Genomic DNA, 25,390 nt, shown 5'->3' with positions numbered 1-25,390 from the left:
TGTGAAAACCCAGCTAATTTATAGTGGTCAGCTACCAGGCTCCAACGGGAAAAGGGTCAGCTGGAGCCTCTTGGTAGCAGTATCCTAGCCAACGGAGGGATCAGAACGAGGCTGCAGCCCTCTTCAGTCAAGTTGCCCCAGAGCTCAGCAGTTTGAAGGCACACAGAGGCAGGGAGAGGAATCGTCCACGCTGATCTGGGAGCATGGCCTTCTAAAGACCAAGGCTGCAACCCTATACCCGCTTGCCTGGGAGGGAGACCCACGGAAGTGAATGGGACAGTAAGACTGTCATGTTGTGCCACAGGTTTTGATGGGCCAGAGAGCCCACATTGTCAGATGGGTTTGCATCCTTTGCTCGGAGCTGCCTTCTGCTACTCAGTCCACCTACAGCTTATCCCAAGGGACTCTCTTGCTGCAGCTGAGCCTTCCTGCTCCATGGCGCTCCTTCGCTCCCATCTCCCTAACGACCGTGTGATTCTCCTACTCAGTATGCAACGACTGGTGACCACACTTCTGGCAGGGACTTGCACCAGAAGACAGCTTTGCATTGTGCTCCTAGGCGAGAGCCCCTTTGCCACCAAGACCAGCTCAACCCTTCATGAGGGTCTCATGGATGTTTTCCTTCCTATTTCATGTGTGGACCTTTTGGCTGAGCTGTGAAAAGATTGTCTGATCTTAGCCTCTGGGCTAAGGTCAAATACAGAAACTGTTCTCATCCATTTCATATCTAATATAGCCTCTCTATTATGAGGACCATATATGAAATGGATTTTACAGCACATTCAGTGACATGAACTGGTACAATGAACAACATCAGTCCAGATCCCACCGTCTGTTTTCCCCATATGAAGAGCTTGCAAACCGTGGCACCTGGATTCCCGGGAATTCATGTCAGGATGTGGACAATGAATGTTGCTGTTTAGCAACTCCCAGGGGCAGCTTCCGCTGAGGCAAGGAAGTCCCAGGTGGGCCATGCAAAACGATAAAGGCTCTTGCCCTGTTAGCCGCATCAGAGGCACGTCAGCCCACGTGTAGAAGGCAGGAGGACGGTGACAGAAGACCACTTGAACTGACCTGCCTGGAGTCCTCTGACCAGTAGGGACTGTGGTGAGCTGAATTTCTCTTTTACCCTGCCATGAGCCATCCCCCTGGCACAGCTGCAGGGTATGTATGTGCAATGGATGTAGCGCAGATGAGTGTACAGTTGAATGTTTCCCCGTCTTCAAATCATAGAATCATAGAATAGCAGAGTTGGAAGGGGACTACAAGGCCATTGAGTCCAACCTCCTGCTCCATGCAGGAATCCACCCTAAAGCATCCCTGACAGGTGGCTGTCCAGCTGCCTCTTGAAGTCCTCCAGTGTGGGAGAGCCCACAACCTCCCTAGGAAACTGGTTCCATTGTCGTACTGCTCTAACAGTCAGGAAGTTTTTCCTGATGTCCAGCTGGAATCTGGCTTCCTTTAACTTGAGCCCGTTATTCCGTGTCCTGCACTCTGGGAGGATCGAGAAGAGATCCTGGCCCTCCTCTGTGTGACAACCTTTGAAGTATTTGAAGAGTGCTCTCATGCCTCCCCTCAATCTTCTCTTCCCCAGGCTAAACATGCCCAGTTCTTTCAGTCTCTCCTCATAGGGCTTTGTTTTCAGACCCCTGATCATCCTGGTTGCCCTCCTCTGAACACGCTCCAGCTTGTCTGCGTCCTTCCTGAAATGTGGAGCCCAGAACTGGACGCAATACTCTAGATGAGGCCTAATAGGACACGGTGTTATCATTTCCCTCACATTATTTATTTAGAGCTAATTGATTACATATTGTTGGAGTAGCAAACATTCCTCTTCCAATCCCAGGGTCGTCCCATGAAGCTGATTGGTAAGAGATCCAGGGCAGATAAGAGGAAAGACTTCTCCATCCAGCACATGGAGCAGTATGGAATTTGCTACCACAAAATGTAATGACAGTCACCAACTTGGATGGCTTTAAAAGGGACCGGACAAATTCATAGAGGATAAGGCTATAAATGGCTACTAGTCCTGATGGCTATATCAGAGGCAGTATATATACATTTGCTGGGGAACATGGGCATGAGGGTGCTGTTTCATGGGGGGTTAGCCACTGTGTGAACAGAACACTGGACTAGATGGACCTTGGTCTGATCCAATTCGTCTCTTTCAACTTACATTTTTATGGATCTTTCTAAAATTCATGTAGAATACAAATTTGGAGGGATAGGTAACACCTCAGAAGACAGTGATAAAATTCAGAATGACCTTGATGGAATGGGCCAGAATGGACAAAATGAAATTCAGTGGAGAGAAATGTGAAGTTCTGCATTTAAGCACAAACAAAAACAAACAAATAAACCCATTCCCAAAACAAACAAACAAAGAGGCTGACAAGGCTCCTTCTACTTATCTAATTCTAGGATTCTAAAAGGCAAAGACGGAGGAGGGCTATTCTATGCTATTCTACGATTAACTCTTTCTATGATTCTTGAATGTATAACTTTGATTCCCCCCCCCCCCCCAATAAATTACTCCTGGGTTAAGCAGTTGTGTCTTCAATATGTAAAATCCTCCTAATGGTGCTAGGCTTTGGGGACGCTCAGTGCTCAGTGTTAAAAGATCCCTTTAAGTGTCAAGGTTGCATGTCTGAAAGGACACTCAGGCATACAGGCAACGAAAACACCTGCTAACAAGCTAGTGAGATATATTCACTGTTGGGCATGATATGTTTTTTTGGCATTTTGGGACGGGTGGCTTTCAAACAAGGAAAATGTTCTAGATTTTTTGAGGTGACTTCATAATGGATATTTGCAGAAGTAAATTTCTGCGTTTCACGTACAGGACTGGATCTACACTAGTCTAATAACGTGGTTATTGTCCATTTCTAATGTTGCTATCTGTGTCGGTTTTTATAATCACGGGGCACACTATGGGGATCTAGCGGTACTTACGTTTTCCCTTTACGTTATAAATTCATTAATCCAGGGCACACTGTTTGTTCTTGTGTTGAAGCTCTTTTTGTGAACCGCCCAGAGAGCTTCGGCTATTGGGCGGTATAAAAATGTAATAAATAAATAAATAAAATAAATAAATAAGCTGTTCTCTCTCTCTTCTGTGTTTAGGCGAGCTTCTCAGTTTGCTCCGCCCACTTCCTTTTTTCTTCTCTTCCTGTCCCCCCTTTGCTAACTCATCTGCTCATGCTTGTAATTTGAATTGCCAGTGGCAGGAATTTTAGGGACCAAAAACTCTCAGCAATGTGTTACTGCTGGCTTAGAAACAAATAAACAATCCTTGGCTCACTCCTTGCGCCCGCCTCGCAGGGTTGGTTTTCAATGCGTTACTGCTGGCTTAGAAAGAAACAAGCAATCCTTGCCGCACTTCCTTGTGACCCCAGAAATATCTGCAGCCTGCCTGCCTTCCCTCCCTCCTCCCCCTGGGAGCTGTACTACATGATGGGCTTTGTGGTTCGTGCCCACAAGCCTCCGGCATGCTTGCTCCCAGTCCTCCTCCTCTGTGCCCGCCTTGCAGGGATGGTTTGTGTGTGTTTTGCTTTGACTCAGGGGATAAGTCCTTCCAGCGCTCACTTAGACTTTTTGAAGTTCCAAATAAATTGTTCAAGTGTGGAAGAAGATTCATATTTAGGGTTTCTACTCCCCAATTCATGGCATGTTGGGATTTCCTTTGAAATGGCCATGAATAAAGCCCATTGAGCTGTCTGCAGCTTTAAATCCCTGAGATACTGGGGTGTCCGATTTTCAAAATTTCCCCCCAAATCAGGGGAGGCTTGGACTTGCTTGAGGCTTGGCATGCATGTGTATACGTGCATCAGGTGTCATGGTGCCTAATTTGAGGTTTCTAACGTGAAAATTGATGGAGATATAGAAAGGGGTGTGAATTGGGGTGAGTCAAAAGGTTAAAGCCCCGCCAAAAACAAGGGGAAGATGGGATTTGCTTGAAACTTGCCATGAATGTGGATCTAGATGGCATCTGTGAGGGTGCCCACTGCAAATTTTTTTATCTGTCAAAATGTCGGAGAAAATCCCATGTCTGAAAATGGGGTGTCTGATCTTCAAAATTTCCCCCAAAATCAGGGGAGGCTTGGATTTGCTTGAGGCTTGGCATGCATGTGTATACGTGCATCAGGTGTCATGGTGCCTAATTTGACGTTTCTAATGTTTATTAATATATAGACTCTGGGCAATACAAACCTGATGTTCATGCCCCCTCCATCAAACAACTATAATCACTAAGGAGGATAGGATTGACTACTGCAGTAATCCACGAGGCAAAATGCTCAGTAGAACGGTTACTAAAGGCGGGTAACGGAAGTGGAAACGCCCCCAGGGTAGCAATTGGCTGATCACTCAATTCAACATTTTCGGAGAAGAGCTAACGTCGTTAGAACAGTGCACATGATTTCTAAATAAGCGCTAGTACTGAGCAACAACGAACAGAGACAACGAAATCAAGGAGGTAAGTACAACTCATTTACAACTGAAGATACAGAGGGTCATGTGATGCTTTGCGTCACAGTTGCTGATTCATAACGTTATAATAACAATAGTGTAGATTCCCACCAGGCTGTGATGCCCACAGTGAGGAAAGCGGTACAGGGCTTTTCTACATGACACCATTAATCAATGTATCTTCTTTCAGATTCATCGCAGAATTGAGATCCAAGCTCTACAAAAAGAGCTTTTCCGTTCCTGGTTTTTTGCTCCATAACTTCAACGTGGTTCTATAGTAGAATATCACAATTACACAAGCAAGAAAATACCTTTTTTTTACTTTCAGAAATATTAGCACTTTTTCCCCACTTAAAAATCCCAGGAAAGGGCTCTTAAAAAGCAGAAGTAAAACTGGAGGATCACAACACTCTCTAAAGAACCCACAAACAATCGTGTGTAAGGAATCAAGAGAGCGAGCAATAAATGCCTGGTGTAGAAAACTCCCAATCGTAGTAATTGCACCAGTTGAATGAATTGTACTTCCTAAATAGCCTTTTCCTGATAGAGGGCAGCAAAGAACACAGGGCGTCAGATTCTGAATGACATCATGCCCTTCTCCAATGAGACTGCCAGTTCGCCAGCTTTCCTTCTCACAGGATTTCCTGGGCTAGAAAGTTTACACATCTGGATTTCCATCCCCATCTGCTCCATGTACCTCATGGCCATCGCGGGGAACTGCACCATCCTCTTCATCATCCGGACGGACCAAGCCCTCCATGAACCCATGTACTACTTCCTCTCCATGCTGGCACTCTCGGACCTGGGCTTGTCCTCCGTCACTTTGCCCACCATGCTGAGTGTTCTTTGGTTCAACCACCGTGTGATCGATTTCAACGCCTGCCTTATTCAGATGTACTTCATCCATACTTTCTCCATCATGGAGTCGGGCATTTTGATCTCCATGGCCTTCGATCGCTTGGTGGCCATCCGGAATCCTCTGAGATACACGACCATCTTGACTGATGATACCATAATCCGGATTGGGCTGGGGGTCGCCATCCGGGCTGCCTTGCTCGTCTTTCCAACTGCCTTCCTCCTGAAGAGGCTGCAATACGGAAGGGTAAATTTGCTTTCGTATCCTTTTTGTTTGCACCAAGATATTCTGAAGGTGGTGCGTTCAGATAGGAAGATCAGCAGCATCTACGGTTTGATGGTGGTGATCTCTTCCATGGTGCTTGACTCTATATTGCTTGTTTTGTCTTATATGATGATCCTCAAAACCGTGTTAAGCATTGCCTCCAAGGAAGAGCGCCTCCGGGCCCTGAACACATGCATTTCCCACATCTGTGCTGTCCTCACTTTCTACATCCCAATGATTGGTCTCTCTATGATCCACCGATACGGGGAAAATGCTCCGCCCGTTGTTCACATCCTCATGGCCAACGTCTACCTTCTGGTGCCGCCACTGATGAACCCCATTGTGTATAGTGTGAAAACCAAACAAATTCGGACACGGATAGTGAGAAGGTTCCAGAAGGGTAAACAGTCAACTGGAACGTCTTAGAATCAGCACCCAGGCCAAGGGAGTCATTTGCAGTTTTATTGTTGATTAATTTATAGAGTTATTTTTATTCTTTATTGCTATTTTTATGCCATTCTATTTGACGTTCTATATGCCATTCTTCTTTCATATTTTTGTGGAAAGCGGTGTATGAATTTGAATAATTAATTAATTGATTGATAAAGTACAGAGAGAAGGGATGTGTGCTGATGGTTTTGGTGCTTTTTCAAAGTCAGGGCAAAAATATGTCAGGCATGTACTAGATAGTAATTGCCAGGATTGGGCCCAGGTTCTCCGGTTTGGTTTTGGCCTCTGATTCAGATTCAGAGGCAGCTGCCCATAACCTAAATGGATGGTTTCCTGCCGTTCCCAACTGGCTTCAGGGAGGGCCAGGAACCAGTTACCTAGGGAGGTTGTGGGCTCTCCCACACTAGAGTCCTTCAAGAGGCAGCTGGACAACCATCTGTCAGGGATGCTTTAAGGTGGATTCCTGCATTGAGCCGGGGGTTGGACTAGATGGCCTTGTAGGCCCCTTCCAACTCTGCTATTCTATGATTCTATGACCCAACTTCTGACAGGTAGGCAATCTGGCGGGCCGCCTCCCACATCCTCTCAACTCTGTATCGGACTCTAACATCTGTCAGTTCTGGTGTTCCCTTCTCCTCTGACACAGGCTGTCCCCCGGGGAGAGGGAAGATGGTCCCTGGGCCTGGGCCTCCTGCTTAATAAGCCCCTGGGAAGATTCATCCCTGACTCCTGGAGAGTGTTGGAGAATTTCCTTCCTCCACTCACTGACCCACCGCCTTCACAGGGCTTCTTCTAGCTTTGCCTCTAGCTAGTCTGAAACAAAACCAAGAAGCCTGGGCCTAAACCTAACAGTAAAAACCATACTATGTGGAGCACATCTGAATACTAAGAAGAATCAGATGAATACAAGAGACAAACATTTGTATGCGTGAAGCACATGGTGAAATTCCCTCTTCATCACAACTGGTAATGCTGCAGGAGCCCTGCCCTCTTTTGTATCTGGTCACTCTAATGTAGCTCCTGCAGCTGTAACTGTTGGGTTGAAGAGGGAATTTCACCAGGTGCTGCATGCACACAAATGACACCTGCTGAAATCCCCTTTTCTATGCAACTGTGAAAGACACAGTAGCCCCTGTCCTCCTTTTCATAAGATCACCCTACTTCTGACTTGTGATTATTTATTTATTTGTTACATTTATATCCTGCCTTTCCTGCAAGGATTCCAAGGTGGTAGACATGATCCTCTTCTCCAATTTAGCCTCACGACAACAACCCTGTGAGTTAGGTTAAGCTGAGAGTCTGTGACTATCCCAAAGTCACCTCCAGTGAGCAGGGCCGGTGCTACCATAGAGGCCACTCAGACGGCCGCCTAGAGCGCCAAGCTAAGAGGGGCGCCACAGTGCAGCACTCACATGTGTTGGCTGTGAGCCGGCCCGGCCCGAGGATTCAACTGGGCCTGGGCAGGTGAAATGGCTCCCCGCACCCGCCCAGCCGAAGCGAAGCCAGGGACGCTGGGGTGAGGGTGAGGCGGCTCCACATTCGGACTTCCGGAATGCGCCCGGAAGAGAGAGAGAATGTATGGGTGAATGGGGTGCAGGGGGTCTTTGACTGAATGCATGTGTTCATGCATGTGTTTGTTTGGAGTGAGTGATGCTGAGTGTGTGTGTGCGTGCGCGCGTGTGTGAGTTGGGGGGGATGATTTGGAGGTGATATTCCTATTAAACAATGCATTTTAGACCCATAGACGTTCCTTTCCAATTTGTTTACTATAATTGGCATGACGTATTTCCTGCACTTTAAAATAAATTTAGCAGTTTCAAGTTTTGTGCTTCTTATTTTTCCGGGAAACATCTGTTCTTAAAAATCAAAGTTGGCATTTTTTGGGGGGGAGGGGTGAAAGTAGCTCACTTTGCCTAGGGCCCAAAATAGTCTGGCACCAGCCCTGCCAGTGAGCTTCATGGCCAAATTAGGACTAAAATCCGGGTCTCCCAATTCCCAGTTCAACACTCTAAGCACTACACCACACTGGCTATCTACGCATAGCAAGAGAATAGGGTGAATGCTCATAGTTTTCTGAGATGAGATTCCAGTTCAGCAGCTTGACTCTGGTGTTTCCTTTCATTGTTCTGGAATGTGGATCCGGTGGTCTGTTTGCTCCGTCTTGTGGACAAACAAGGCCTCACCAGGAGTGGTGTTCTGTTTGGGCTATGGGCCTGCTTCCACTCTTCAAGACCACACCCATATCATTCCCTGTGGCAGCCCCAGAGGTGAAAGACCGCAGAACTTTGACAAAAGACCCTTTTCCGTGGCCCTTTTGGTAGACTGGGAGGGGAAACCCTCCGTGGTTTTGCTCTTCTTGTTGATTTCCCACTAGTCAGAGCCAGCAATTCTGCTGAGGCCCTTGCCAAGAGCATTGGCTAATGGGCGTTATAAACATGTAATAAGTAAATAAATGGAATGACGAGGCGCAAAGGGCCATTGATACAATCTCCTATGCTATGCTATGATTGAGCGTGCCTGGGGGTAGCAGGCATGGTGGCAAAGAGGGCTGCCTCCACGGCATCTTCCAGTCGCCATCCAGCCGAGCTCTTCTGAGTGGTTTGGGAGTTGCATAGTGTAATATATGAAAATATTATTTCACAGGCTTGGCCTCAAAGGGAGTGCATTGTACAGAACGCAGAAATACGGGTACAGGCCCGATTGGAGACACGGACCTTGATCTGGGTACTGAATAACTCCTTGCCCTCACAAAGGGCATGTCTACACCAGCCATTTATCCCGGGATTGTCCCGGGTTCATCCCTGTGCATCACAGGCCTCATCTACACCAAGCAGGATATTCCACTATGAAAGCGGTATATAAAAGGCAGGAGCCACACTACTGCTTTATAGGAGTATTGAAGTGCACTGACAACTCTGGGGGCCCATTGACACAGACCATATACCGCTTTCATCCCGCTGTATCCTCCTTGGTGTGGCTCCTGCCTTTTATATTCCGCTTTCACAGCACTTTCATAGTGCAATATCCTGCTTGGTGTAGATAAGGCCTAAAGGACAGGGGATCCCGGTAGCAGGCAGGGATGATCCCTCCATTTTCCTGGGATAATCCTTAGGCGTAGAAAGGGCCTTAGAAAATAGTAACCAGAAGCTGGGATGAAACCTGATCACATCCCTGGAGCACTCACTGACTTTCAAGGGCCTAATCTACACCAAGCAGGATATTCCACTATGAAAGCGGTATGTAACAGGCAGGAGCCACGCGACTGCTTTATAGCGGTATTGAAGTGCACAGACAACTGTAGGGACCCATTGACAGATGCCATATACTGCTTTCATACTAGGGATGTGCTCCGCTTCTCCTCGAACCGGAGAAGCAGGAGTGGAGCGGGGGGCTTCACCTGCCCTTAAGGCGGAGGTGAAGAGGATTGGGGGGCCGGCAGCGCGTGGCGAAGAGGATTGAGGTGAAGGCGGATCCTTCGCCTCGATCCGGCGCTCCGCCAGAAAGGTAAGTGGGGTTTACCGGGCCCTGCCGCTGTCGCTGTCGCCCATGCGGTGATGGCGGCAGGGCCTGGTTAACCCCCCCGCCTTCCTCTCCCGACCTTACCTGACACCACTCCTCTCCACTGCGGAGCTCCGATTCGAAGCCAGAGCTCCGTGGCGAAGAGGAGCAGAGTATGGGCGGAGCGGGTCGAACCGAAATTTTCGGATCGGCCCGCGGGGCGGATCGGGGGGGGGGGGGTCCGTGCACACCCGTATTTAATACCACTTTCATGGTGCTATATCCTGCTTGGTGTAGATGTGTCCTGGGCCCAACAGTTGTCAGTGCACTTCAGTACCACTATACGCAGCAGTAGTGAATGTCCTGCAGTGCACTTCAATACTGCTATAAGGCTGTACTGTGGCTCCTGCCTTTTATATACCGCTTTCATACCGCTTTCGTAGTGGAATATCCAGCTTAGTGTAAATGAGCCCTAGGTCAGGGGCAGAAACACAGGATAGCTGACCAGAGGCAACTGGGTGGCCACTGTGTGAACAGAACAGTGGTTGATCCAGAGCCTTGTTCACATCCACCAAAGCTCTTCTTCTTCTTCTGGTTTTATTTCAAGCAACACGGTGTTTCAGGTGTAAGTTTAGAATAAGTAAAATATATTTGCTACACTTTGCAAATATAATCAATTGTATTGATATAGCCAGTAGCAGCATCAACCTAGATCATCAAGAGAGCCTTGTTCACGTGCCAAAGTAGCAGCATCAATCTAGATCATCAAGAGAGCCTTGTTCACGTGCCAAAGTCTAGCCCATATGAGCCAGGCTCCCAGGAATTCACGTCAGGGTTTGTGGGCAATGAAATTTGCAGCTTGGCAACTCCCAAGGGAAGTGTCCATTGATGCCAGCACGTCCCAGAATGGATACGCAGGGATACACATAAGGCCTCTCGTGCTGTTGGCTCCTCAGTAGACACATGCCCATGTCTAGAAGAGATGCTTTCTTCCTTGTTGCATAACTTGAGCCTTGGAACGCTGGAAGAAGGCAGCACAAGACCGTGGGAATCCACCTGCCTGGAGTCCTCTAGCTAGAGGTGATGTTGGTGAGTGACGTTTCCTTTATATGATGCCGTGATGTTTTAATAAAAAATAAAAGTAGCATTTTACGTTCAAATGAAGTGGCAAAGTCCTATGAAGAGAGACTGAAAGAACTGGGCATGTTTAGCCTGGAGAAGAGGAGATTGAGGGGAGACATGATAGCCCTCTTCAAATACTTAAAAGGTTGTCACACAGAGGAGGGCCAGGATCTCTTCTCGATCATCCCAGAGTGCAGGACATGGAATAATGGGCTCAAGTTAAAGGAAGCCAGATTCCAGCTGGACATCAGGAAAAACTTCCTGACTGTTAGAGCAGTACAACAAATACATAAAAGGTTGTCACACAGAGGAGGGCCAGGATCTCTTCTCGATCATCCCAGAGTGCAGGACACGGAATAACGGGCTCAACATAAAGGAAGCCAGATTCCAGCTAGACATCAGGAAAAACTTCCTAACTGTTAGAGCAGTACGACAATGGAATCAGTTACCTAGGGAGGTTGTGGGCTCTCCCACACTGGAGGCCTTCAAGAGGCAGCTGGACAACCACCTGTCAGGGATGCTTTAGGGTGGATTCCTGCATTGAGCAGGGGGTTGGACTCAATGGCCTTGTAGGCCCCTTCCAACTCTGCAATTCTATGATTCTATGATTCTATAGGGTGACCCTATGAAAAGGAGGACAGGGCTCCTGTATCTTTAACAGTTGCATAGAAAAGGGAATTTCTGCAGGTGTCTTTTGTATATATGGGGAACCTGGAGAAATCCCCTCTTCATCACAGTAGTTAAAGCTGCAAGAGCTACTATACTAGAGTGACCAGATTTAAAAGAGTGCAGGGCACCTGCAGCTTTAACTGTGGTGATGAAGAGGGAATTTCACCAGGTTCCCCATATATACAAATGACACCTGCAGACATTCCCTTTTCAATTCAACTGTTAAAGATTCAGGAACCCTGTCCTCCTTTTCATAGGGTCACTCTAGATTCGATGATTCCCAGGGTTTCTCCACAGCAGCCTGCATTTGCTCCCCCACCCCAATCTATGGAAGCTGTGCTTGGGCACAGCTGGCTGTGTCACTCGCCGAGAGTGATGTAACAGGCTCTACTCATCAGTTAGAAGAACCAGGAGGAGGTGGGCTTCCGAAGGAGGTCACAACGGAAAGGAACACCTCCTCAGGATGCAAAGTAGATTCATTGACAGAAGCCTGATGCATTTCGGCCTGCCGCTTGTTTTAAGGACAGGCCAAAGCGCATCAGGCTTCTTGACAATAAATCCATGTTGCATCCAGGGGATGTGTTTCTCTCCTCGTTCGTTGATGGTGGTTCACATGACCACAGTGCAGGCAGCAGCACCCCAGAGCGTCGCGGTTCCCCCAGCCCTTAATTGGTGGAAGACCTGCCCTTTCCCATCACCGGCAATATAGCAAAGTCTGACTCTTGAGAAAAGGACACATCCCGGGCGGAAAGGTCTCATAATTCCCTTGCAACAACTGGGTAGCATTTACACAACAAAGAATGCCAACAGGTCCTTGGACCTTCCAAGGAGAATGAGGCAGAGTAGTCCACGCACAAACAGGTTTAAAAGGCCCACAAAAACCAAGGGCTCTCGATGTCTGCTGCTGACTGTATGGGCCACTGGGCCTGTGTCCAGTTCACCACCCCTCTGGGTTACTGTGTTTGCTGCTGGTTTTCCTTGCCAGCTCTGTGGAGCGCTGCACCACTCTCAAATCTGTGGGTTACCACAGTCCCAGGAGTTTGGCTGGACACAGGAAAAAACGTGGCCAGGTTGGGCTGCCGGAAGCTTCCCAAATACAACTAGCACATTCCCTTTTGCAAGACATCCTTCAGTGGGTCCACATGGACCTATATAGGCTGCTCTTTCACCATCAACCTGGTGTTCACATGCAGAGGAACATCAGATGGCAGCCTCACTTTGGTGCAACGGGAATTCTCAGTGGAAAGCGGATAGTGGTGGTTTAGGGTAAGTTGGCACACTCTTGAAGGCTTCTTGGGTGGGAGAGCCCACCAGCTCCCTAGGTAACTGGCTGTATTGTCGTAATGCTCTAAGCCCCAGGTTCAACCTCCACCTGCATCTCCTATTTTATTTATTTATTTATTTATTTATTTATTACATTTCTATACCGCCCAATAGCCGAAGCTCTCTGGGCGGTTCACAAAAATTAAAACCATCATAAAACAGCCAACAGGTTAAAAACACAAATACAAAATACAGTATAAAAAGCACAACCAGGATAAAACCACACAGCAAAATTGATATAAGGTTAAAATACAGAGTTAAAACAGTATAATTTAAATTTAAGTTAAAATTAAGTGTTAAAATACTGAGTAAATAAAAAGGTCTTCAGTTGGCGACGAAAGGAGTACAGTGTAGGCGCCAGGCGGACCTCTTTGGGGAGCTCATTCTACAACTGGGGTGCCACAGCAGAGAAAGCCCTCCTCCTAGTAGCCACCTGCCTCACTTCCTTTGGCATGGCAGGGACTCACGGAGAAGGGCCCCTGTGGATGATCTTAAGGTCCGGGCAGGCACATATGGGAGGAGGCATTCCTTCAGATAACCTGGCCCCAAACCGTTTAGGGCTTTAAATGTCAATACCAGCACTTTGAATCTGGACTGGCAGCCAATGAAGTTGTAAAAGGACTGGTGTAATGTGATCTCGCCAGCCAGTCCCTGTTAGTAAACGGGCTGCCCTGTTTTGTACCAGCTGAAGCTTCCGGACCGTTTTCAAAGGCAGCCCCACATATAACGCATTGCAGTAATCCAAACGAGAGGTTATCAGAGCATGGATAACTGTAGCTAGGCTATCACTGTCCAGATAAGGGCGCAGTTGGTATATCAGCCTAAGCTGATAAAAGGTGCTCTTTGCCACTGAGTTCACCTGTGCCTCAAGTGACAGTTCTGGATTGAAGAGCACCCCCAAACTACGGACCTGATCCTTTAGGGAGAGTGCAACCTCGTCCAGGACAGGGCAAACATCACCTCGCCAGACAAATGAACCACCCGCTAACAGTACCTCCGTCTTGTCTGGATTGAGTCTCAGTTTGTTAGCCCTCATCCAGTCCATTACCGTGCCCAGGCACTGGTTCAGAACAGTCACTGCCTCACCTGGATTCGATGAAAAGGAAAGGTAGAGCTGGGTGTCATCTGCATATTGATGACACCTCAGTCCACATCTCCGGATAACCTCCCCCAGCGGGTTCATGTATATGTTAAACAGCATAGGGGATAAGATAGAGCCCTGCGGAACCCCATGGCTTAGGAGCCACGGCACAGAGCAATAATCCCCCAGCACCACCTTCTGGAATCGGCCATCCAAGTAGGAGCGGAACCACTGCAACGCAGTACCTCCAAGTCCCAGCTCAGACAACCTATCCAGAAGGATACCATGGTCGATGGTATCAAAGGCCGCTGAGAGGTCTAGGAGAACCAATAGGGTCGCACTCCCCCTGTCTCTCTCCCGACAGAGGTCATCCTACAGGGCGACCAAGGCAGTTTCCGTTCCAAAACCAGGCCTGAAACCCGATTGAAGTGGATCTAGATAAACCGTTTCATTCAAGAGTGCCTGGAGTTGTCCTGCAACCACCCGCTCAAGCACCTTACCCAGGAAAGGGATATTAGCCACCGGCCTGTAGTTGTTGACATCCTCCGGGTCCAGATTAGGCTTCTTCAGGAGTGGTCTAATTACCGCCTCTTTTAAAGAGGCCGGCACCACTCCCTCTCTCAAGGAGGCATTTACAACCTCCTGGACCCAGCCGGCGATCCCCTCCTTATTTGATGTAATGAGCCACGAGGGGCAAGGGTCAAGCACACAGGTGGTCGACCGGACTTGGCCAAGCACCTTGTCCACATCCTCGGGCCTCAATAACTGAAACTCATCCAATAAAACTGAGCCGGAAGGCGCTCTGAACGCCTCTACTAGTGGAGCTGCATTAAGTGTGGTGTCCAATTCATGACGAATCTGAGCGACTTTATCTTCAAAGTGCCGTGCAAACTCATCACAGCGTGCTACCGAGGGTTCAACTATCTCACGCCCTGGCCCAGAGTGTAACAGGCCATGAACCACCCGGAAAAGCTCCGCCGGACGACACTGAGAAGACGCAATGCTGGTGGAAAGAACTGCCTCTTTGCCACCCTCACCGCCACAGAGTAGGCTCGATAGTGAGCTCTAACCCGTGTTCGATCAGACTCAGCACGAGTCTTCTTCCACCTGTGTTCTAGCCGTCTCCCCTCTTGCTTCATTGCCCTCAGCTCAGGTGTATACCAAGGAGCTGACCGGGCTCTGCTCAGAGGGAGAGGACGCTTGGGTGCGATCGTGTCAACCGCCCAAGTCATCTCTGCATTCCACAGAGCGACCTGGGCTTCGACAGGAGCACCGGCCATATCAGCAGGAAAATCCCCCAGAGCCCTCTGGAATCCATCGGAGTCCATTAGCCTCCGGGGGCGGACCATTTTAATAGGCCCCCCACCCTGGCAGAGGGGAAAGGCCGCCGAGAGACTAAACCTCAGTAGGAAGTGATCTGACCATGACAAGGGGGTAGATGTTAGTTCCCCCACTTCCAGATCACCATCCTCCTACTCAGTGGAGAAAACCAGATCAAGCGTGTGTCCCTTTGCATGTGTTGGGCCGATGACATGTTGAGACAGCCCCATGGTTGTCATGGCAGCCATGAAGTCCTGAGCCGCTCCGGATACAGCAGCCTCAGCATGGAAGTTGAGATCCCCCAGAACCACCATCCTGGGGGTCCTCAACACCAGGTCCTCAACAACCTCTGTCAGCTCAGGCAGGGAGACTGTGGGGCAGCGTGGTGGACGGTACACCAGCAGAATCCCTAATCTGTCTCGAGTACCCAACACACAGTACAAACACTCCAGACCATTTAAAAGATTCTAGGTACTGGGAAAGACTGAAAGGCCTTGAAAACTTAGAGAGCCGCTGGCACTGAGCGTAGGGCCATACTAGGCTACCTGGGCCATGAGGCTGACTCAATAGGAGGCAGCTCCTTTTGGAACAGGGCTGGCCCAAGACATCTGGAGCCCCAAGGCTGAACATCGAAATGGAACCTCAGCCGGTAAAGTAATGAACGATTTGCCATGACTTAAAATCGCCCCTCTCTGCCTCACGGCAAGGCCAGTCAGGTTCTGGGAAATGGTACCCAAGCGTCTTACTGGGAGGCTCCTTGGCTTGTGTTCCGTTGTGTTTACAGGCCACCTGATGCCAGAGCCAGGAAACAGAATCTGGACGAGTGAAACTGCGTGCCATGTCACCTACGAATGCCAACGATACTCCGTCCCATCCTGCCTTCTTTCTCCTGGTGGGCATACCGGGGCTGGAGCGGGTGCAAGGTTGGATCGCCATCCCTCTGTGCGCCATGTACGTCTTTGCAGCACTGGGAAACAGCGCTATTCTCTACATCATCAAGACAGAGACTCGGCTGCAGGAGCCCATGTACCTCTTCCTGGCCATGCTGGCTGCCACCGACCTGGCCCTCTCCACCTCCACCATGCCCAAAATGCTGGCTGCTTTCTGGCTGGGTTCCAGGGCAATCGATTTCCACGCCTGCCTGGCCCAGATGTTCTTCATCCACACTTTCTCATCCATCGAGTCAGGTGTGCTCATGGCCATGGCTCTGGATCGCTACGTGGCCATTTGCTGCCCGCTCCGGCACTCTGCGATTCTCTCCTTGCCAGCCGTCGTGACCCTGGGCAGCCTCATCCTTCTCCGCGGAGTCCTGCTCATCTGCCCCTTCTCCTTCCTGGCCGGCAGGCTTCCCTACTGCCACCGCCGGTTCATTGCCCACTCCTACTGTGAGCACATGGCGGTAGTGAAGCTGACCTGCGGGAACAGCAGAGCCAACGTCGTTTACGGGCTCTTCGTGGCTTTTGTTGTAGTTGGATCTGATGTCTCCATCATTGCCACATCCTATGCCATGATCCTCAGGACCGTGTTGAAACTCCCCTCCCATGAAGCACGCCTCAAAGCCTTTGGGACGTGTGGATCCCACATCTGTGTTATTCTGTCATTCTACATCCCTGCTCTCTTCACTTTCCTCACCCACCGGTTTGGCCATGGCGTCCCCCACCACGTCCACATTATGGTGGCCATACTCTACCTTCTGGTACCACCCACCTTGAACCCTATTGTGTACGGGGTGAAAACTAAAATGATCAGGGACAGAATTGTCAATATATGCCTTATCGCAAGAGGACGGAGGGCAGCCTTTGCGGCGGGCCCATAGCCCAGGGGTAGAGCACATGCTGCTTCGCATGGAACAGGTTCCAGCTTCAGCCCCAGATGTCCCCAGTTAAAATAATTTCCTGTGAACAGGGTGGGAATAATCTCTGCTTGAGACTCTGTGGAGTCACTAGCACTCACAGTAGACACTGCAAGCTGAGCTGGACTGATGATACTCAGGCGGTCCGTGCATCTTGCCTGCCTTTTTTACTGGCACAAGACCTGCACAAATGGAAGTGACTCTGGAGCGGTAAACACTAAGTGCCTCTATAAGCTGCAGTTCTCCAGCAGTGACAACTGTGACTTCCCACCTTCCCACCACATCAATTTTTGTGCATGCCTGAACCTGGCATGGGCGAATCAGCGTGGGTTCTTTTTCCTGGACAAGCCACCGTGAGAATGCGCAGCTTGTAGTAGGATTGTTGAGGGTAGCTTGTTCTCAGGGTGGCTTGTTCTCAGGGTGACGGCTGAACCTGGTGCCATCGCTTGACAAATGTGGCCTCCTAAAAAGGCCCCAATGCTGCTCCTCACAACCTTGCCAGTAGCCTGCCCCTCCATCAATGCCCAAATGGCAGTTGTTATGGGCTACCCTTTTCTCAACTTGTCAATTTCCTTGTATGTTACAGCCATCAAAGGGAACACCAAAGCAGAATAACTAGCAGACAAGGAAACTGGCAAGGTGAGATTGCGTCTAGCTTGTTGTTTATTCGTTCAGTCGTTTCTGACTCTTCGTGACTTCATGGACCAGCCCACGCCAGAGCTTTCTGTCGGCCGTCGCCAGCCCTAGCTCTCCCAAGGTCGTCACTTCCAGAATATCATCCCTCCATCTTGCCCTTGGTCGGCCCCTCTTCCTTTTGCCTTCCACTTTCCCTAGCATCAGCCTCTTCTCCAGGGTATCCTGTCTTCTCATTATGTGGCCAAAGTATTTCAGTTTTGCCTTTAATACCATTCCCTCAAGTGAGAAGTCTGGCTTTATTTCCTGGAGTATGGACTGGTTTGATCTTCTTGCAGTCCAAGATTAGCGTCTAGCTAATCTGCACTAAATTGGGAAAGACCAGGCCGGGGCGTGGGGGGCGGGGGATAATACTAAGAGAAAGTAGGGACGTGATTTGCGCAATCTTGTCGATTTTTCCTGTATAATATTGCCAGGATTCAATCATTTTTGTCTGTCTGTTCCGCCAAGACGCTTGTTCATGCACTGGTTATTTCACGGTTGGACTACTGCAACCTTCTTCTCTCTGGCCTTCCTTCCTCTCACATCAGTCCGTTGGTTTCTGTTCACCACTCTGCCGCAAAGATCATCTTCTTGGCTCGCCGCTCTGACCATGTTACTCCGCTTCTGAAATCTCTTCATTGGCTTCCAATTCACTTCAGAATCCACTATAAACTTCTCCTGTTAACCTTCAAAGCTTTTCACGGTCTAGCTCCTTCCTATCTCTCCTCTCTCATCTCACACTATTGCCCTGCTCGTGCTCTTCGCTCCTCTGATGCCATGCTTCTTGCCTGCCCAAGGGCCTCTACTTCCCTTGCTCGGCTCCGTCCATTTTCTTCTGCTGCCCCTTACGCCTGGAACGCTCTTCCAGAACATTTGAGAACTACAAGTTCAATCGCAGCTTTTAAAGCTCAACTAAAAACTTTTCTTTTTCCTAAACCTTTTAAAACTTGATGTTGTGCAGACTTTATACTGTTAGTTTTACCCTACCCTGTGCCTGCTTACCCTACTCTGTGCCTGTTTGCATTCTCTTCCCCTCCTTATTGTTTTACTATGATTTTATTAGATTGTAAGCCTATGCGGCAGAGTCTTGCTATTTACTGTTTTACTCTGTACAGCACCATGTACATTGATGGTGCTATATAAATAAATAATAATAATAATAAATAATAATTCAGAAGTACCAAAAAAGGAGGAAAATGCAAGCAAAGTGGGTCCTTCTAAAAGAGCACCAAAGGGTAACCCCCACTTTTCAATGTCATCCTCTCATTATTAAGTCTTCAACTGACAATTGTCAGTGTCCTCCCCCCTCCCCCATTTCTGCTCTTCCGAGGCATTTGTGGTGGGGGGAAAGATGGCGAATGATGTTAGTGCTCTGAAAAGGGATTGGAAAGGGGGAGCAGGTTGAGGAGACAAGACAGGTTGCCACACAAAAGACACTGAGGACATGCAAGTTGTGGACTAGAGGACTGGGGGGGCACTGAGAGGAACAGAAGCCACGCTAAGCTGCCACTTGCCCTATTGTCTGTGGGAAGTAACGTGGGTTGGAGAGCGAACGGCCAATCCATGGTGGCTTATCCTCCCGTATTTATGTATTACATTTATATCCCACCTTTTTTCCTCCAAAGAACCCAGGGCGGTGTACATAATCCTCCTCCTGTACATTTCTATCCTCACAACAACAACCCTGTGAGGTTGGTTGGGCTAAGAGTCTGTGACTGACCCAAAGTCACCTGGATCTCCCAATTTCCAGTCCAACACTTTAGTCACTACGCCACACTGTCTATAGCTTTGTATGGCTTAGCTTTGCGTGTGACCCTGCCCAGAGCGACCTGTTGGAACTGTTCATCAGTGCATTTTAACTCTTCTCCTTTCTTTCTTCAAACACATGGTTTGCTGTTGATGGTCTTTGTCAACTATTCCCTGCAGACGACAGGTTTCTTGTATGACCACAGAGACACAGGGCTTCTCCCCATGGAGCATTTATCCCGCAATACAGATTACTCATGGAAGTTTGTGGATCCTTTGCATGATGTCGTCAACCTCCAGTGCCTCTCCTGTGTTTTCTGAGCTTTTCTACGGCTTAATTTGAAACAGAAACAATGAGCTAACAAAAAGATTCGCTGTGACTTGTACATGAAAAGAGGATGTGGTGCATTTGTACACCGCCCCATAGCCGAAGCTTTCTGGGCGGCTCACATAAGGTGAAAATACAATATACAAAAATTAAAAACCATAAAAACATGCAATATACACTTTAAAAACAAAAAACCAAAAACCAGACCCAGGCTCATTACATATTGAAAAATGCCTGGGAGAAGAGGAAAAGTCTTGACCTGGCCCCGAAAAGATGACTCTCTCTCTCTCTCTCTCTCTCTCTCTCTCTCTCTCTCTCTCTCTAGCCACTAGATGGCGCTGTTGTTCATGAAATGTATTGATCTCGGAGTTAAATGGGAGAAAAGGGGTGGGGAGAAATGGAAGCTAGTAAAGAGTTCAACTTGTCTCGCAAAGAATCCGGAAGCAGAAGCCCCGGTAAAATCACCAGATGAAAAGCCTCAGTGTGGAGAAGCTCATAACACAAAAGAAGGACTGAGAAGGAAGAGTCTAACTTAATCTTAGATTTTATCCACTTGTTTTACTTATGACCCGAGGGAGATAAAATTTAAGAGTTCTGTTGAAAGAAATGGAAACAAAGCCCTATGAAGAGAAACTGAAAGAACTGGGCATGTTTAGCCTGGAGAAGAGAAGATGGAGGGGAGACATGATAGCACTCTTCAAATACTTGAAAGGTTGTCACACAGAGGAGGGCCAGGATCTCTTCTCGATCCTCCCAGAGTGCAGGACACGGAATAACGGGCTCAAGTTAAAGGAAGCCAGATTCCAGGTGGACATCAGGAAAAACATCCTGACTGTTAGAGCAGTACGACAATGGAACCAGTTACCTAGGGAGGTGGTGGGCTCTCCCACACTAGAGACATTCAAGAGGCAGCTGGACAACCATCTGTCAGGGATGCTTTAGGGTGGATTCCTGCATTGAGCAGGGGGTTGGACTCGATGGCCTTGTAGGCCCCTTCCAACTCTGCTGTTCTATGATTCTATGATTCTATGAAATCAGACCTACCAAGTCTCTTTCTTGTAAAAATTAAATGTTACTGTTCCGCTGTTCTACTGAACTGAGGCACCTGCCTATTAATTCTTTGGTAGTACTTTGCACCATCTCAGAGACACTCTCTTCCTTATCATTGCCTCACACTCCTCAGGGTTGAGCCCTGTGACTGAGTCTAGGGCTGAGCACGGCTCTTCCGATGTTCTTAGGGAGGTGACAGCAACTGGGATTGTTTAAGCTGGAAAAAAGGGGGGCTAAGAGGAGACATGATAGAGGTCTACAAAATGACACACAGTGTGGAGAAGGTGGACAGGGAGACAGTTTTCTCCCACTCTCAATGTTCCATAGACCGTTTTCAAACCACTTTCCAAGTGTTATATTCTGCTTGATGTAGATCTGGCCAGAGTATTCTCTGAGCTCTAGTGTGGAGTGGAGAGGGAAGGGGATAGCTGGAGCGGGGTGGGGGGGTGGGGGGAGGCACTGCAGCAAGTACGGGGAGGGGGGCATGCAGAGGAGGAGTCCAATGAAGACCCTTTGCCCGACTGTCCTGCAAAATAAGAAGTCAGCTAAGAATGGCACCGAATTGTGTTCAGGTGGATTGTTTTGATCAGAATTTAGCAAACTTCAACCAATGTCTTCACAAACGAGATGGAAAGAACTTGGGATTTTAAAAATAAATAAATCAAAAGTTGGAGAAAGCAAGACTGCCAGATCTTCCCACTCCTAGAGCAGACGTGGCCTCTGAGGAGGAGGAGGAGGACGAAAGGGACCTTACAGAGCCAAACTGACTGATCCGGAGAGACATCTTCCAAGGAGGATTTTCAGAAGAACCCACAAGGGCTGCCTGTGCCCAGCCCAGGGGGAGCGGGAGGAGGAAGGCTGCATAAACGCTCCCCTCCCCTCCTCCTCCCACAAGAGAAGAAGAGAATTCACAGAAGAGGAGCCTCCGGCCTTAGGGTCACCTAGCAAAGCACAGGCAGCAGCACATCTGGAGGGAGAGACCGGCAGATGCAGGCTGATGCTTATTCCGGCTGCTGCTCTTGCTGCCGCGGCATCATGCTGGCTTCGGTGGAAGCACTCGCCACTCAGGACCTGGGGTGAGTGAGACACACTGGCTCTGGCTTGGGGTTACAACGGCTCACACCCCAAAGGCGCACACAGCTGGTTCTGTGGCCACCAGAACACTACACCCAAGGATTCAGTTCTGGGTCGGCTTCTGTTAAGTTGTTCGTTAGTTCAGGGTTAAATAGAAGCCGGCCGGGGTCTTGCTCATCTGGGATGGGGTCTTTCCAGGATGATGATGATGATGATAATGATGATGATAATAATAACAAGGCACTTTTTTGTAATGAAGAAATGTGGCTTCTAAATGCTTTACATATAAATAAGTGAATGAAATTCTAAGCTCTAAAGCACTCTCTCAATCTCTTTCTCTGTGGGTGGGTGTGCATAGGATGGGGTAAATCACCCCCCAACGAACAGTTTTTATGAAGTTTTATTTCAGTAGCATTCTGTGCCTTCATAGGTAAGAAAACATAGGAAATTCTGGGAATGACTGATGCTAGAACAAAGATGTAGAGTTTAAACATGTGTTTAGTGGAATTACAGACGGGTGAGAAAATATTAGCAAACAATATTAGTACTCCCAAATTAGGATCAGAGAGAGTAACATAATTCTCTTAGGCTACGTCAGGAATTGGGTACTAGGAGAATATACAGGTCCCGTGGGTCATCAGGTGGCAGTGATAAAATGCTTTACATGCCAAGTGTCAGGGGTTCGTGGGCGGGGAGAAAACGCCAGTGATGTAGGCGCTGGGCAGAGGATGGCGAGGCCCATGGTGATCCCGTCTTCCTTCCATGGGACTCAACGTGGCATTCAGGCCCTGAGCCTCGTAGACCAGCTTAGGCTCAGAAGGTTTGCTGCATCACATTGGTCTCTCCAGACCATGAGCCCTGGTCCATCACTGAGGGGCCTTTTCCCCTAGCCTGCCGGGTGAGGACAGGAGCGAGCTGGGCTGGGAGAAAAGGGCCACAGGTGACAGAGCACTGGCAGGTAAGGCGGGAGCGTGGAAAGGGCTCTGCTTCACCACACAGCCCTTCGGATGCTGATGTTAGACAATTGTCCCACTTCACAGGTGAGCAGGGCAGGTGCCCACCCACAGCACTTGGCTGCCCCCCTCGGGCTGGATCCGTGGCTATTAGCTCCGACTGAAACCATTGATTTCCACAGAAGGAACTCAGCGCAGCCGACGCAGCCCCGATCCCACCCGTTGTGCCTCACTGGGTCTGAGGCTGCAGCCCAGTGCACACTTTTGTGGGGACGTCGGAGCCACCGAATCCAACCTTTCGCTCCAAATGGCCTCACCTGGCAAAGCACGCCACTGTGGATGCCGGGAGCCCTGGTTCTGCCAAGCCCAGGTGGCAGCTGGGGTTTCTGCTGCTGCTGCTGCAGGCGCCTTCTTGCTTTCCCCACAATAAATTGCTGACAAGGCATAAATCGGGGCCATTGCCTTGTGGGAAAACTAATACGGCACCAGTGAGCATGGATCACAGGGCCACCGCTCCAGGGCCGGCACGGCTGCTCAGACCCGACCTGCCACTGCCTGGCAACTGCGGCGGGGTGGGGGGACACCAATGGGGTGGGGTGGGCAGCCTACAGACTGCCAGGGGTGGGGGAGAGGGGCTGACGAGGGCCCTTTGCCCAAGGCACAATGAAACCTGGTGCCAGCCCTGCCCCAGCCAACTGTTTCCCCCTGTTGGGGTGCCAGAGGCCTGTTTACCCATGTAAGCCTGCATCCCGAACCCCACGACGGGAAACACAACTTGAAATGGAGGGCATCGAAGGGGTTTATTTTAGAAAAACGTCACCCTGCCTTTCATTTGAGACGTCTCTCTCTCCCATGCTCAAAACAACCACGGCCACATCCGTCTGTCCAGGGCATCATCCCCACAGGCCCTTTGAATGGAAGGTGTCGTTTGTCCCTCAGTCCATGCCCAGAGGGGCTCCCAATGGATACTAAGCAATTGGGCACCTCACTACTGATGCAGCCTGTAGGTGCCTCTGCGGATGGTGCTGCGGCGTCTCTCACATGCAAAATCCTCCCCGTCTTTCCCTCCACGACAGCCAGCCAGCCTCTCCGTGTGCTGCTACCTCCCCTGCGCCAGGCCTCCCGTGAGCAATGGCCGTGTTCAACGAAAGCCATGCCACCCCCGCCTCCTTCATCCTGCTGGGTATCCCTGGCCTGGAAGCATCTTACCACTGGCTCTCCATCCCTCTCTCGTCGATGTATCTGATGACGCTGCTGGGAAATTGCACCATCTTGTACACCGTCAAAACGGAGCAGAGCCTCCACAAGCCCATGTACATCTTCCTCTGCATGCTGGCCGCCATAGACCTGGTCTTGTCCACTTCCACCCTGCCCAAGGTACTCTGCATCGTCTGGTTCCGAGCTGGTGAAATAGATTTCAATGCCTGCATGGTCCAGATGTTCTTTATCCATTCCTTCTCCGTCATGGAGTCAACTGTGCTCGTGGCGATGGCCTTTGACCGCTACGTGGCTATTTGCAACCCTTTGAGATATGACTCCATACTAACCAACCCATTGCTGGCCAAGATTGGCTCAGTGGTGGTCCTGAGGGGCACGGTCTTCATCACCCCGATTATCATCTTGGCGGCACGTCTTCCATACTGCAAGACCAACGTCATTGTTCACACCTACTGTGAGCACATGGCCGTGGTGAAGCTGGCGTGCTCAAGCATCATTGCCAACATTGTGTACGGGCTTCTTGTGGCTCTCCTGGTGGTGGGAGTGGATTTGCTGTTCATCACCTTGTCCTACTGCATGATTGCCAGGGCGGTCATGGCTCTGCCCTCAAGAGATGCCCGCTACAAAGCCTTCAGCACCTGTGCGGCTCACGTCGTGGTGATTCTGGTGTCCTACACCCCGGCTCTTTTCACCATATTAACCCACCGATTTGGCCATCATGTGTTACCTCACGTTCACATTCTCCTGGCCAACTTCTACCTCCTCTTTCCTCCCATGCTGAATCCCATTGTGTATGGGGTGAAGACCAAGGAGATCCGTGACCGAGTGACCCACATAGTTCTCAGGAGAAAGCGCCTTGCATGAAGGGTTGCTCAGGTCGACAAGAGTATGCTGAATTCCTGTCGATGGGCAGATGTTGCTGATGGTAAAGAAATCTGAAATAGTAGTAGCGATGTGCACACTCACGTAGTTGTGTACTAAATTTGCCTTGTGATTGATCAGTGAGTTTCATGAACTCGCCAGGTCTGCCCACCTCAGCAAGCTTCTGACTGGCATTTTTCTGAGGGCAGTTTTGAGGAGCTTGAGGGCAAACAAGCTGAGGTTTAATCCGGGCAGGATGGAGAATCAGGACACCAACTACTCTGGGTGGAGGTTTGGATCCAGCCTTAGATGGGGTTGCCCTCCTCTGAAGGACCAGGGATATGGCCAGGCTGGCAGTTTTCCTGGCCTCTGAACTGGGGAAGCTCAGGGCAGCTTTTGGCCACCTTAAGCTGATATTGGTAGGCCAACTGCGACCGTGTCTGGAGAGGACAGACCTTGCTTCAGTTACTCATGCGCTAGTCACATGCATGTTGGACTACTGTCATGTGCTCAATGTGGCTCTGCCTTTAAAGATGGTAAGAATAAATAGATACTGTAAATAAATAATATGGTGCAGAAATGC

General features: G+C 49.4%; 3 protein-coding genes across 3 annotated transcripts; all 3 read left to right on the top strand.

The window, feature by feature from the left end:
* Positions 1-1,192: 1,192 nt before the first annotated feature.
* Positions 1,193-6,013, top strand: LOC134399703 (olfactory receptor 51G2-like). Its single transcript, XM_063127789.1, has 2 exons — positions 1,193-1,223; positions 5,055-6,013. Exons 1-2 carry the CDS (start codon positions 1,193-1,195, stop codon positions 6,011-6,013), a joined length of 990 nt encoding a protein of 329 aa, XP_062983859.1.
* Positions 6,014-15,888: 9,875 nt separating this feature from the next.
* LOC134399702 (olfactory receptor 52R1-like) lies at positions 15,889-20,840 on the top strand. The gene is made up of 3 exons (XM_063127788.1): positions 15,889-16,813; positions 20,045-20,106; positions 20,835-20,840. The coding sequence occupies exons 1-3, from the start codon at positions 15,889-15,891 to the stop codon at positions 20,838-20,840; spliced, it is 993 nt and encodes a 330-aa protein (XP_062983858.1).
* A 3,013-nt stretch (positions 20,841-23,853) lies between these two features.
* Positions 23,854-24,810, top strand: LOC134399701 (olfactory receptor 52P1-like). The gene has a single exon (XM_063127786.1). It carries the CDS (start codon positions 23,860-23,862, stop codon positions 24,808-24,810), a length of 951 nt encoding a protein of 316 aa, XP_062983856.1. The 5' UTR covers positions 23,854-23,859.
* The last annotated feature ends 580 nt before the right edge of the window (positions 24,811-25,390 follow it).

This window comes from Elgaria multicarinata, chromosome 5, assembly GCF_023053635.1.
Source record: "Elgaria multicarinata webbii isolate HBS135686 ecotype San Diego chromosome 5, rElgMul1.1.pri, whole genome shotgun sequence".
Lineage (NCBI taxonomy): Eukaryota > Metazoa > Chordata > Lepidosauria > Squamata > Anguidae > Elgaria > Elgaria multicarinata.
This window is presented reverse-complemented; position numbering and strand designations above follow the sequence as displayed.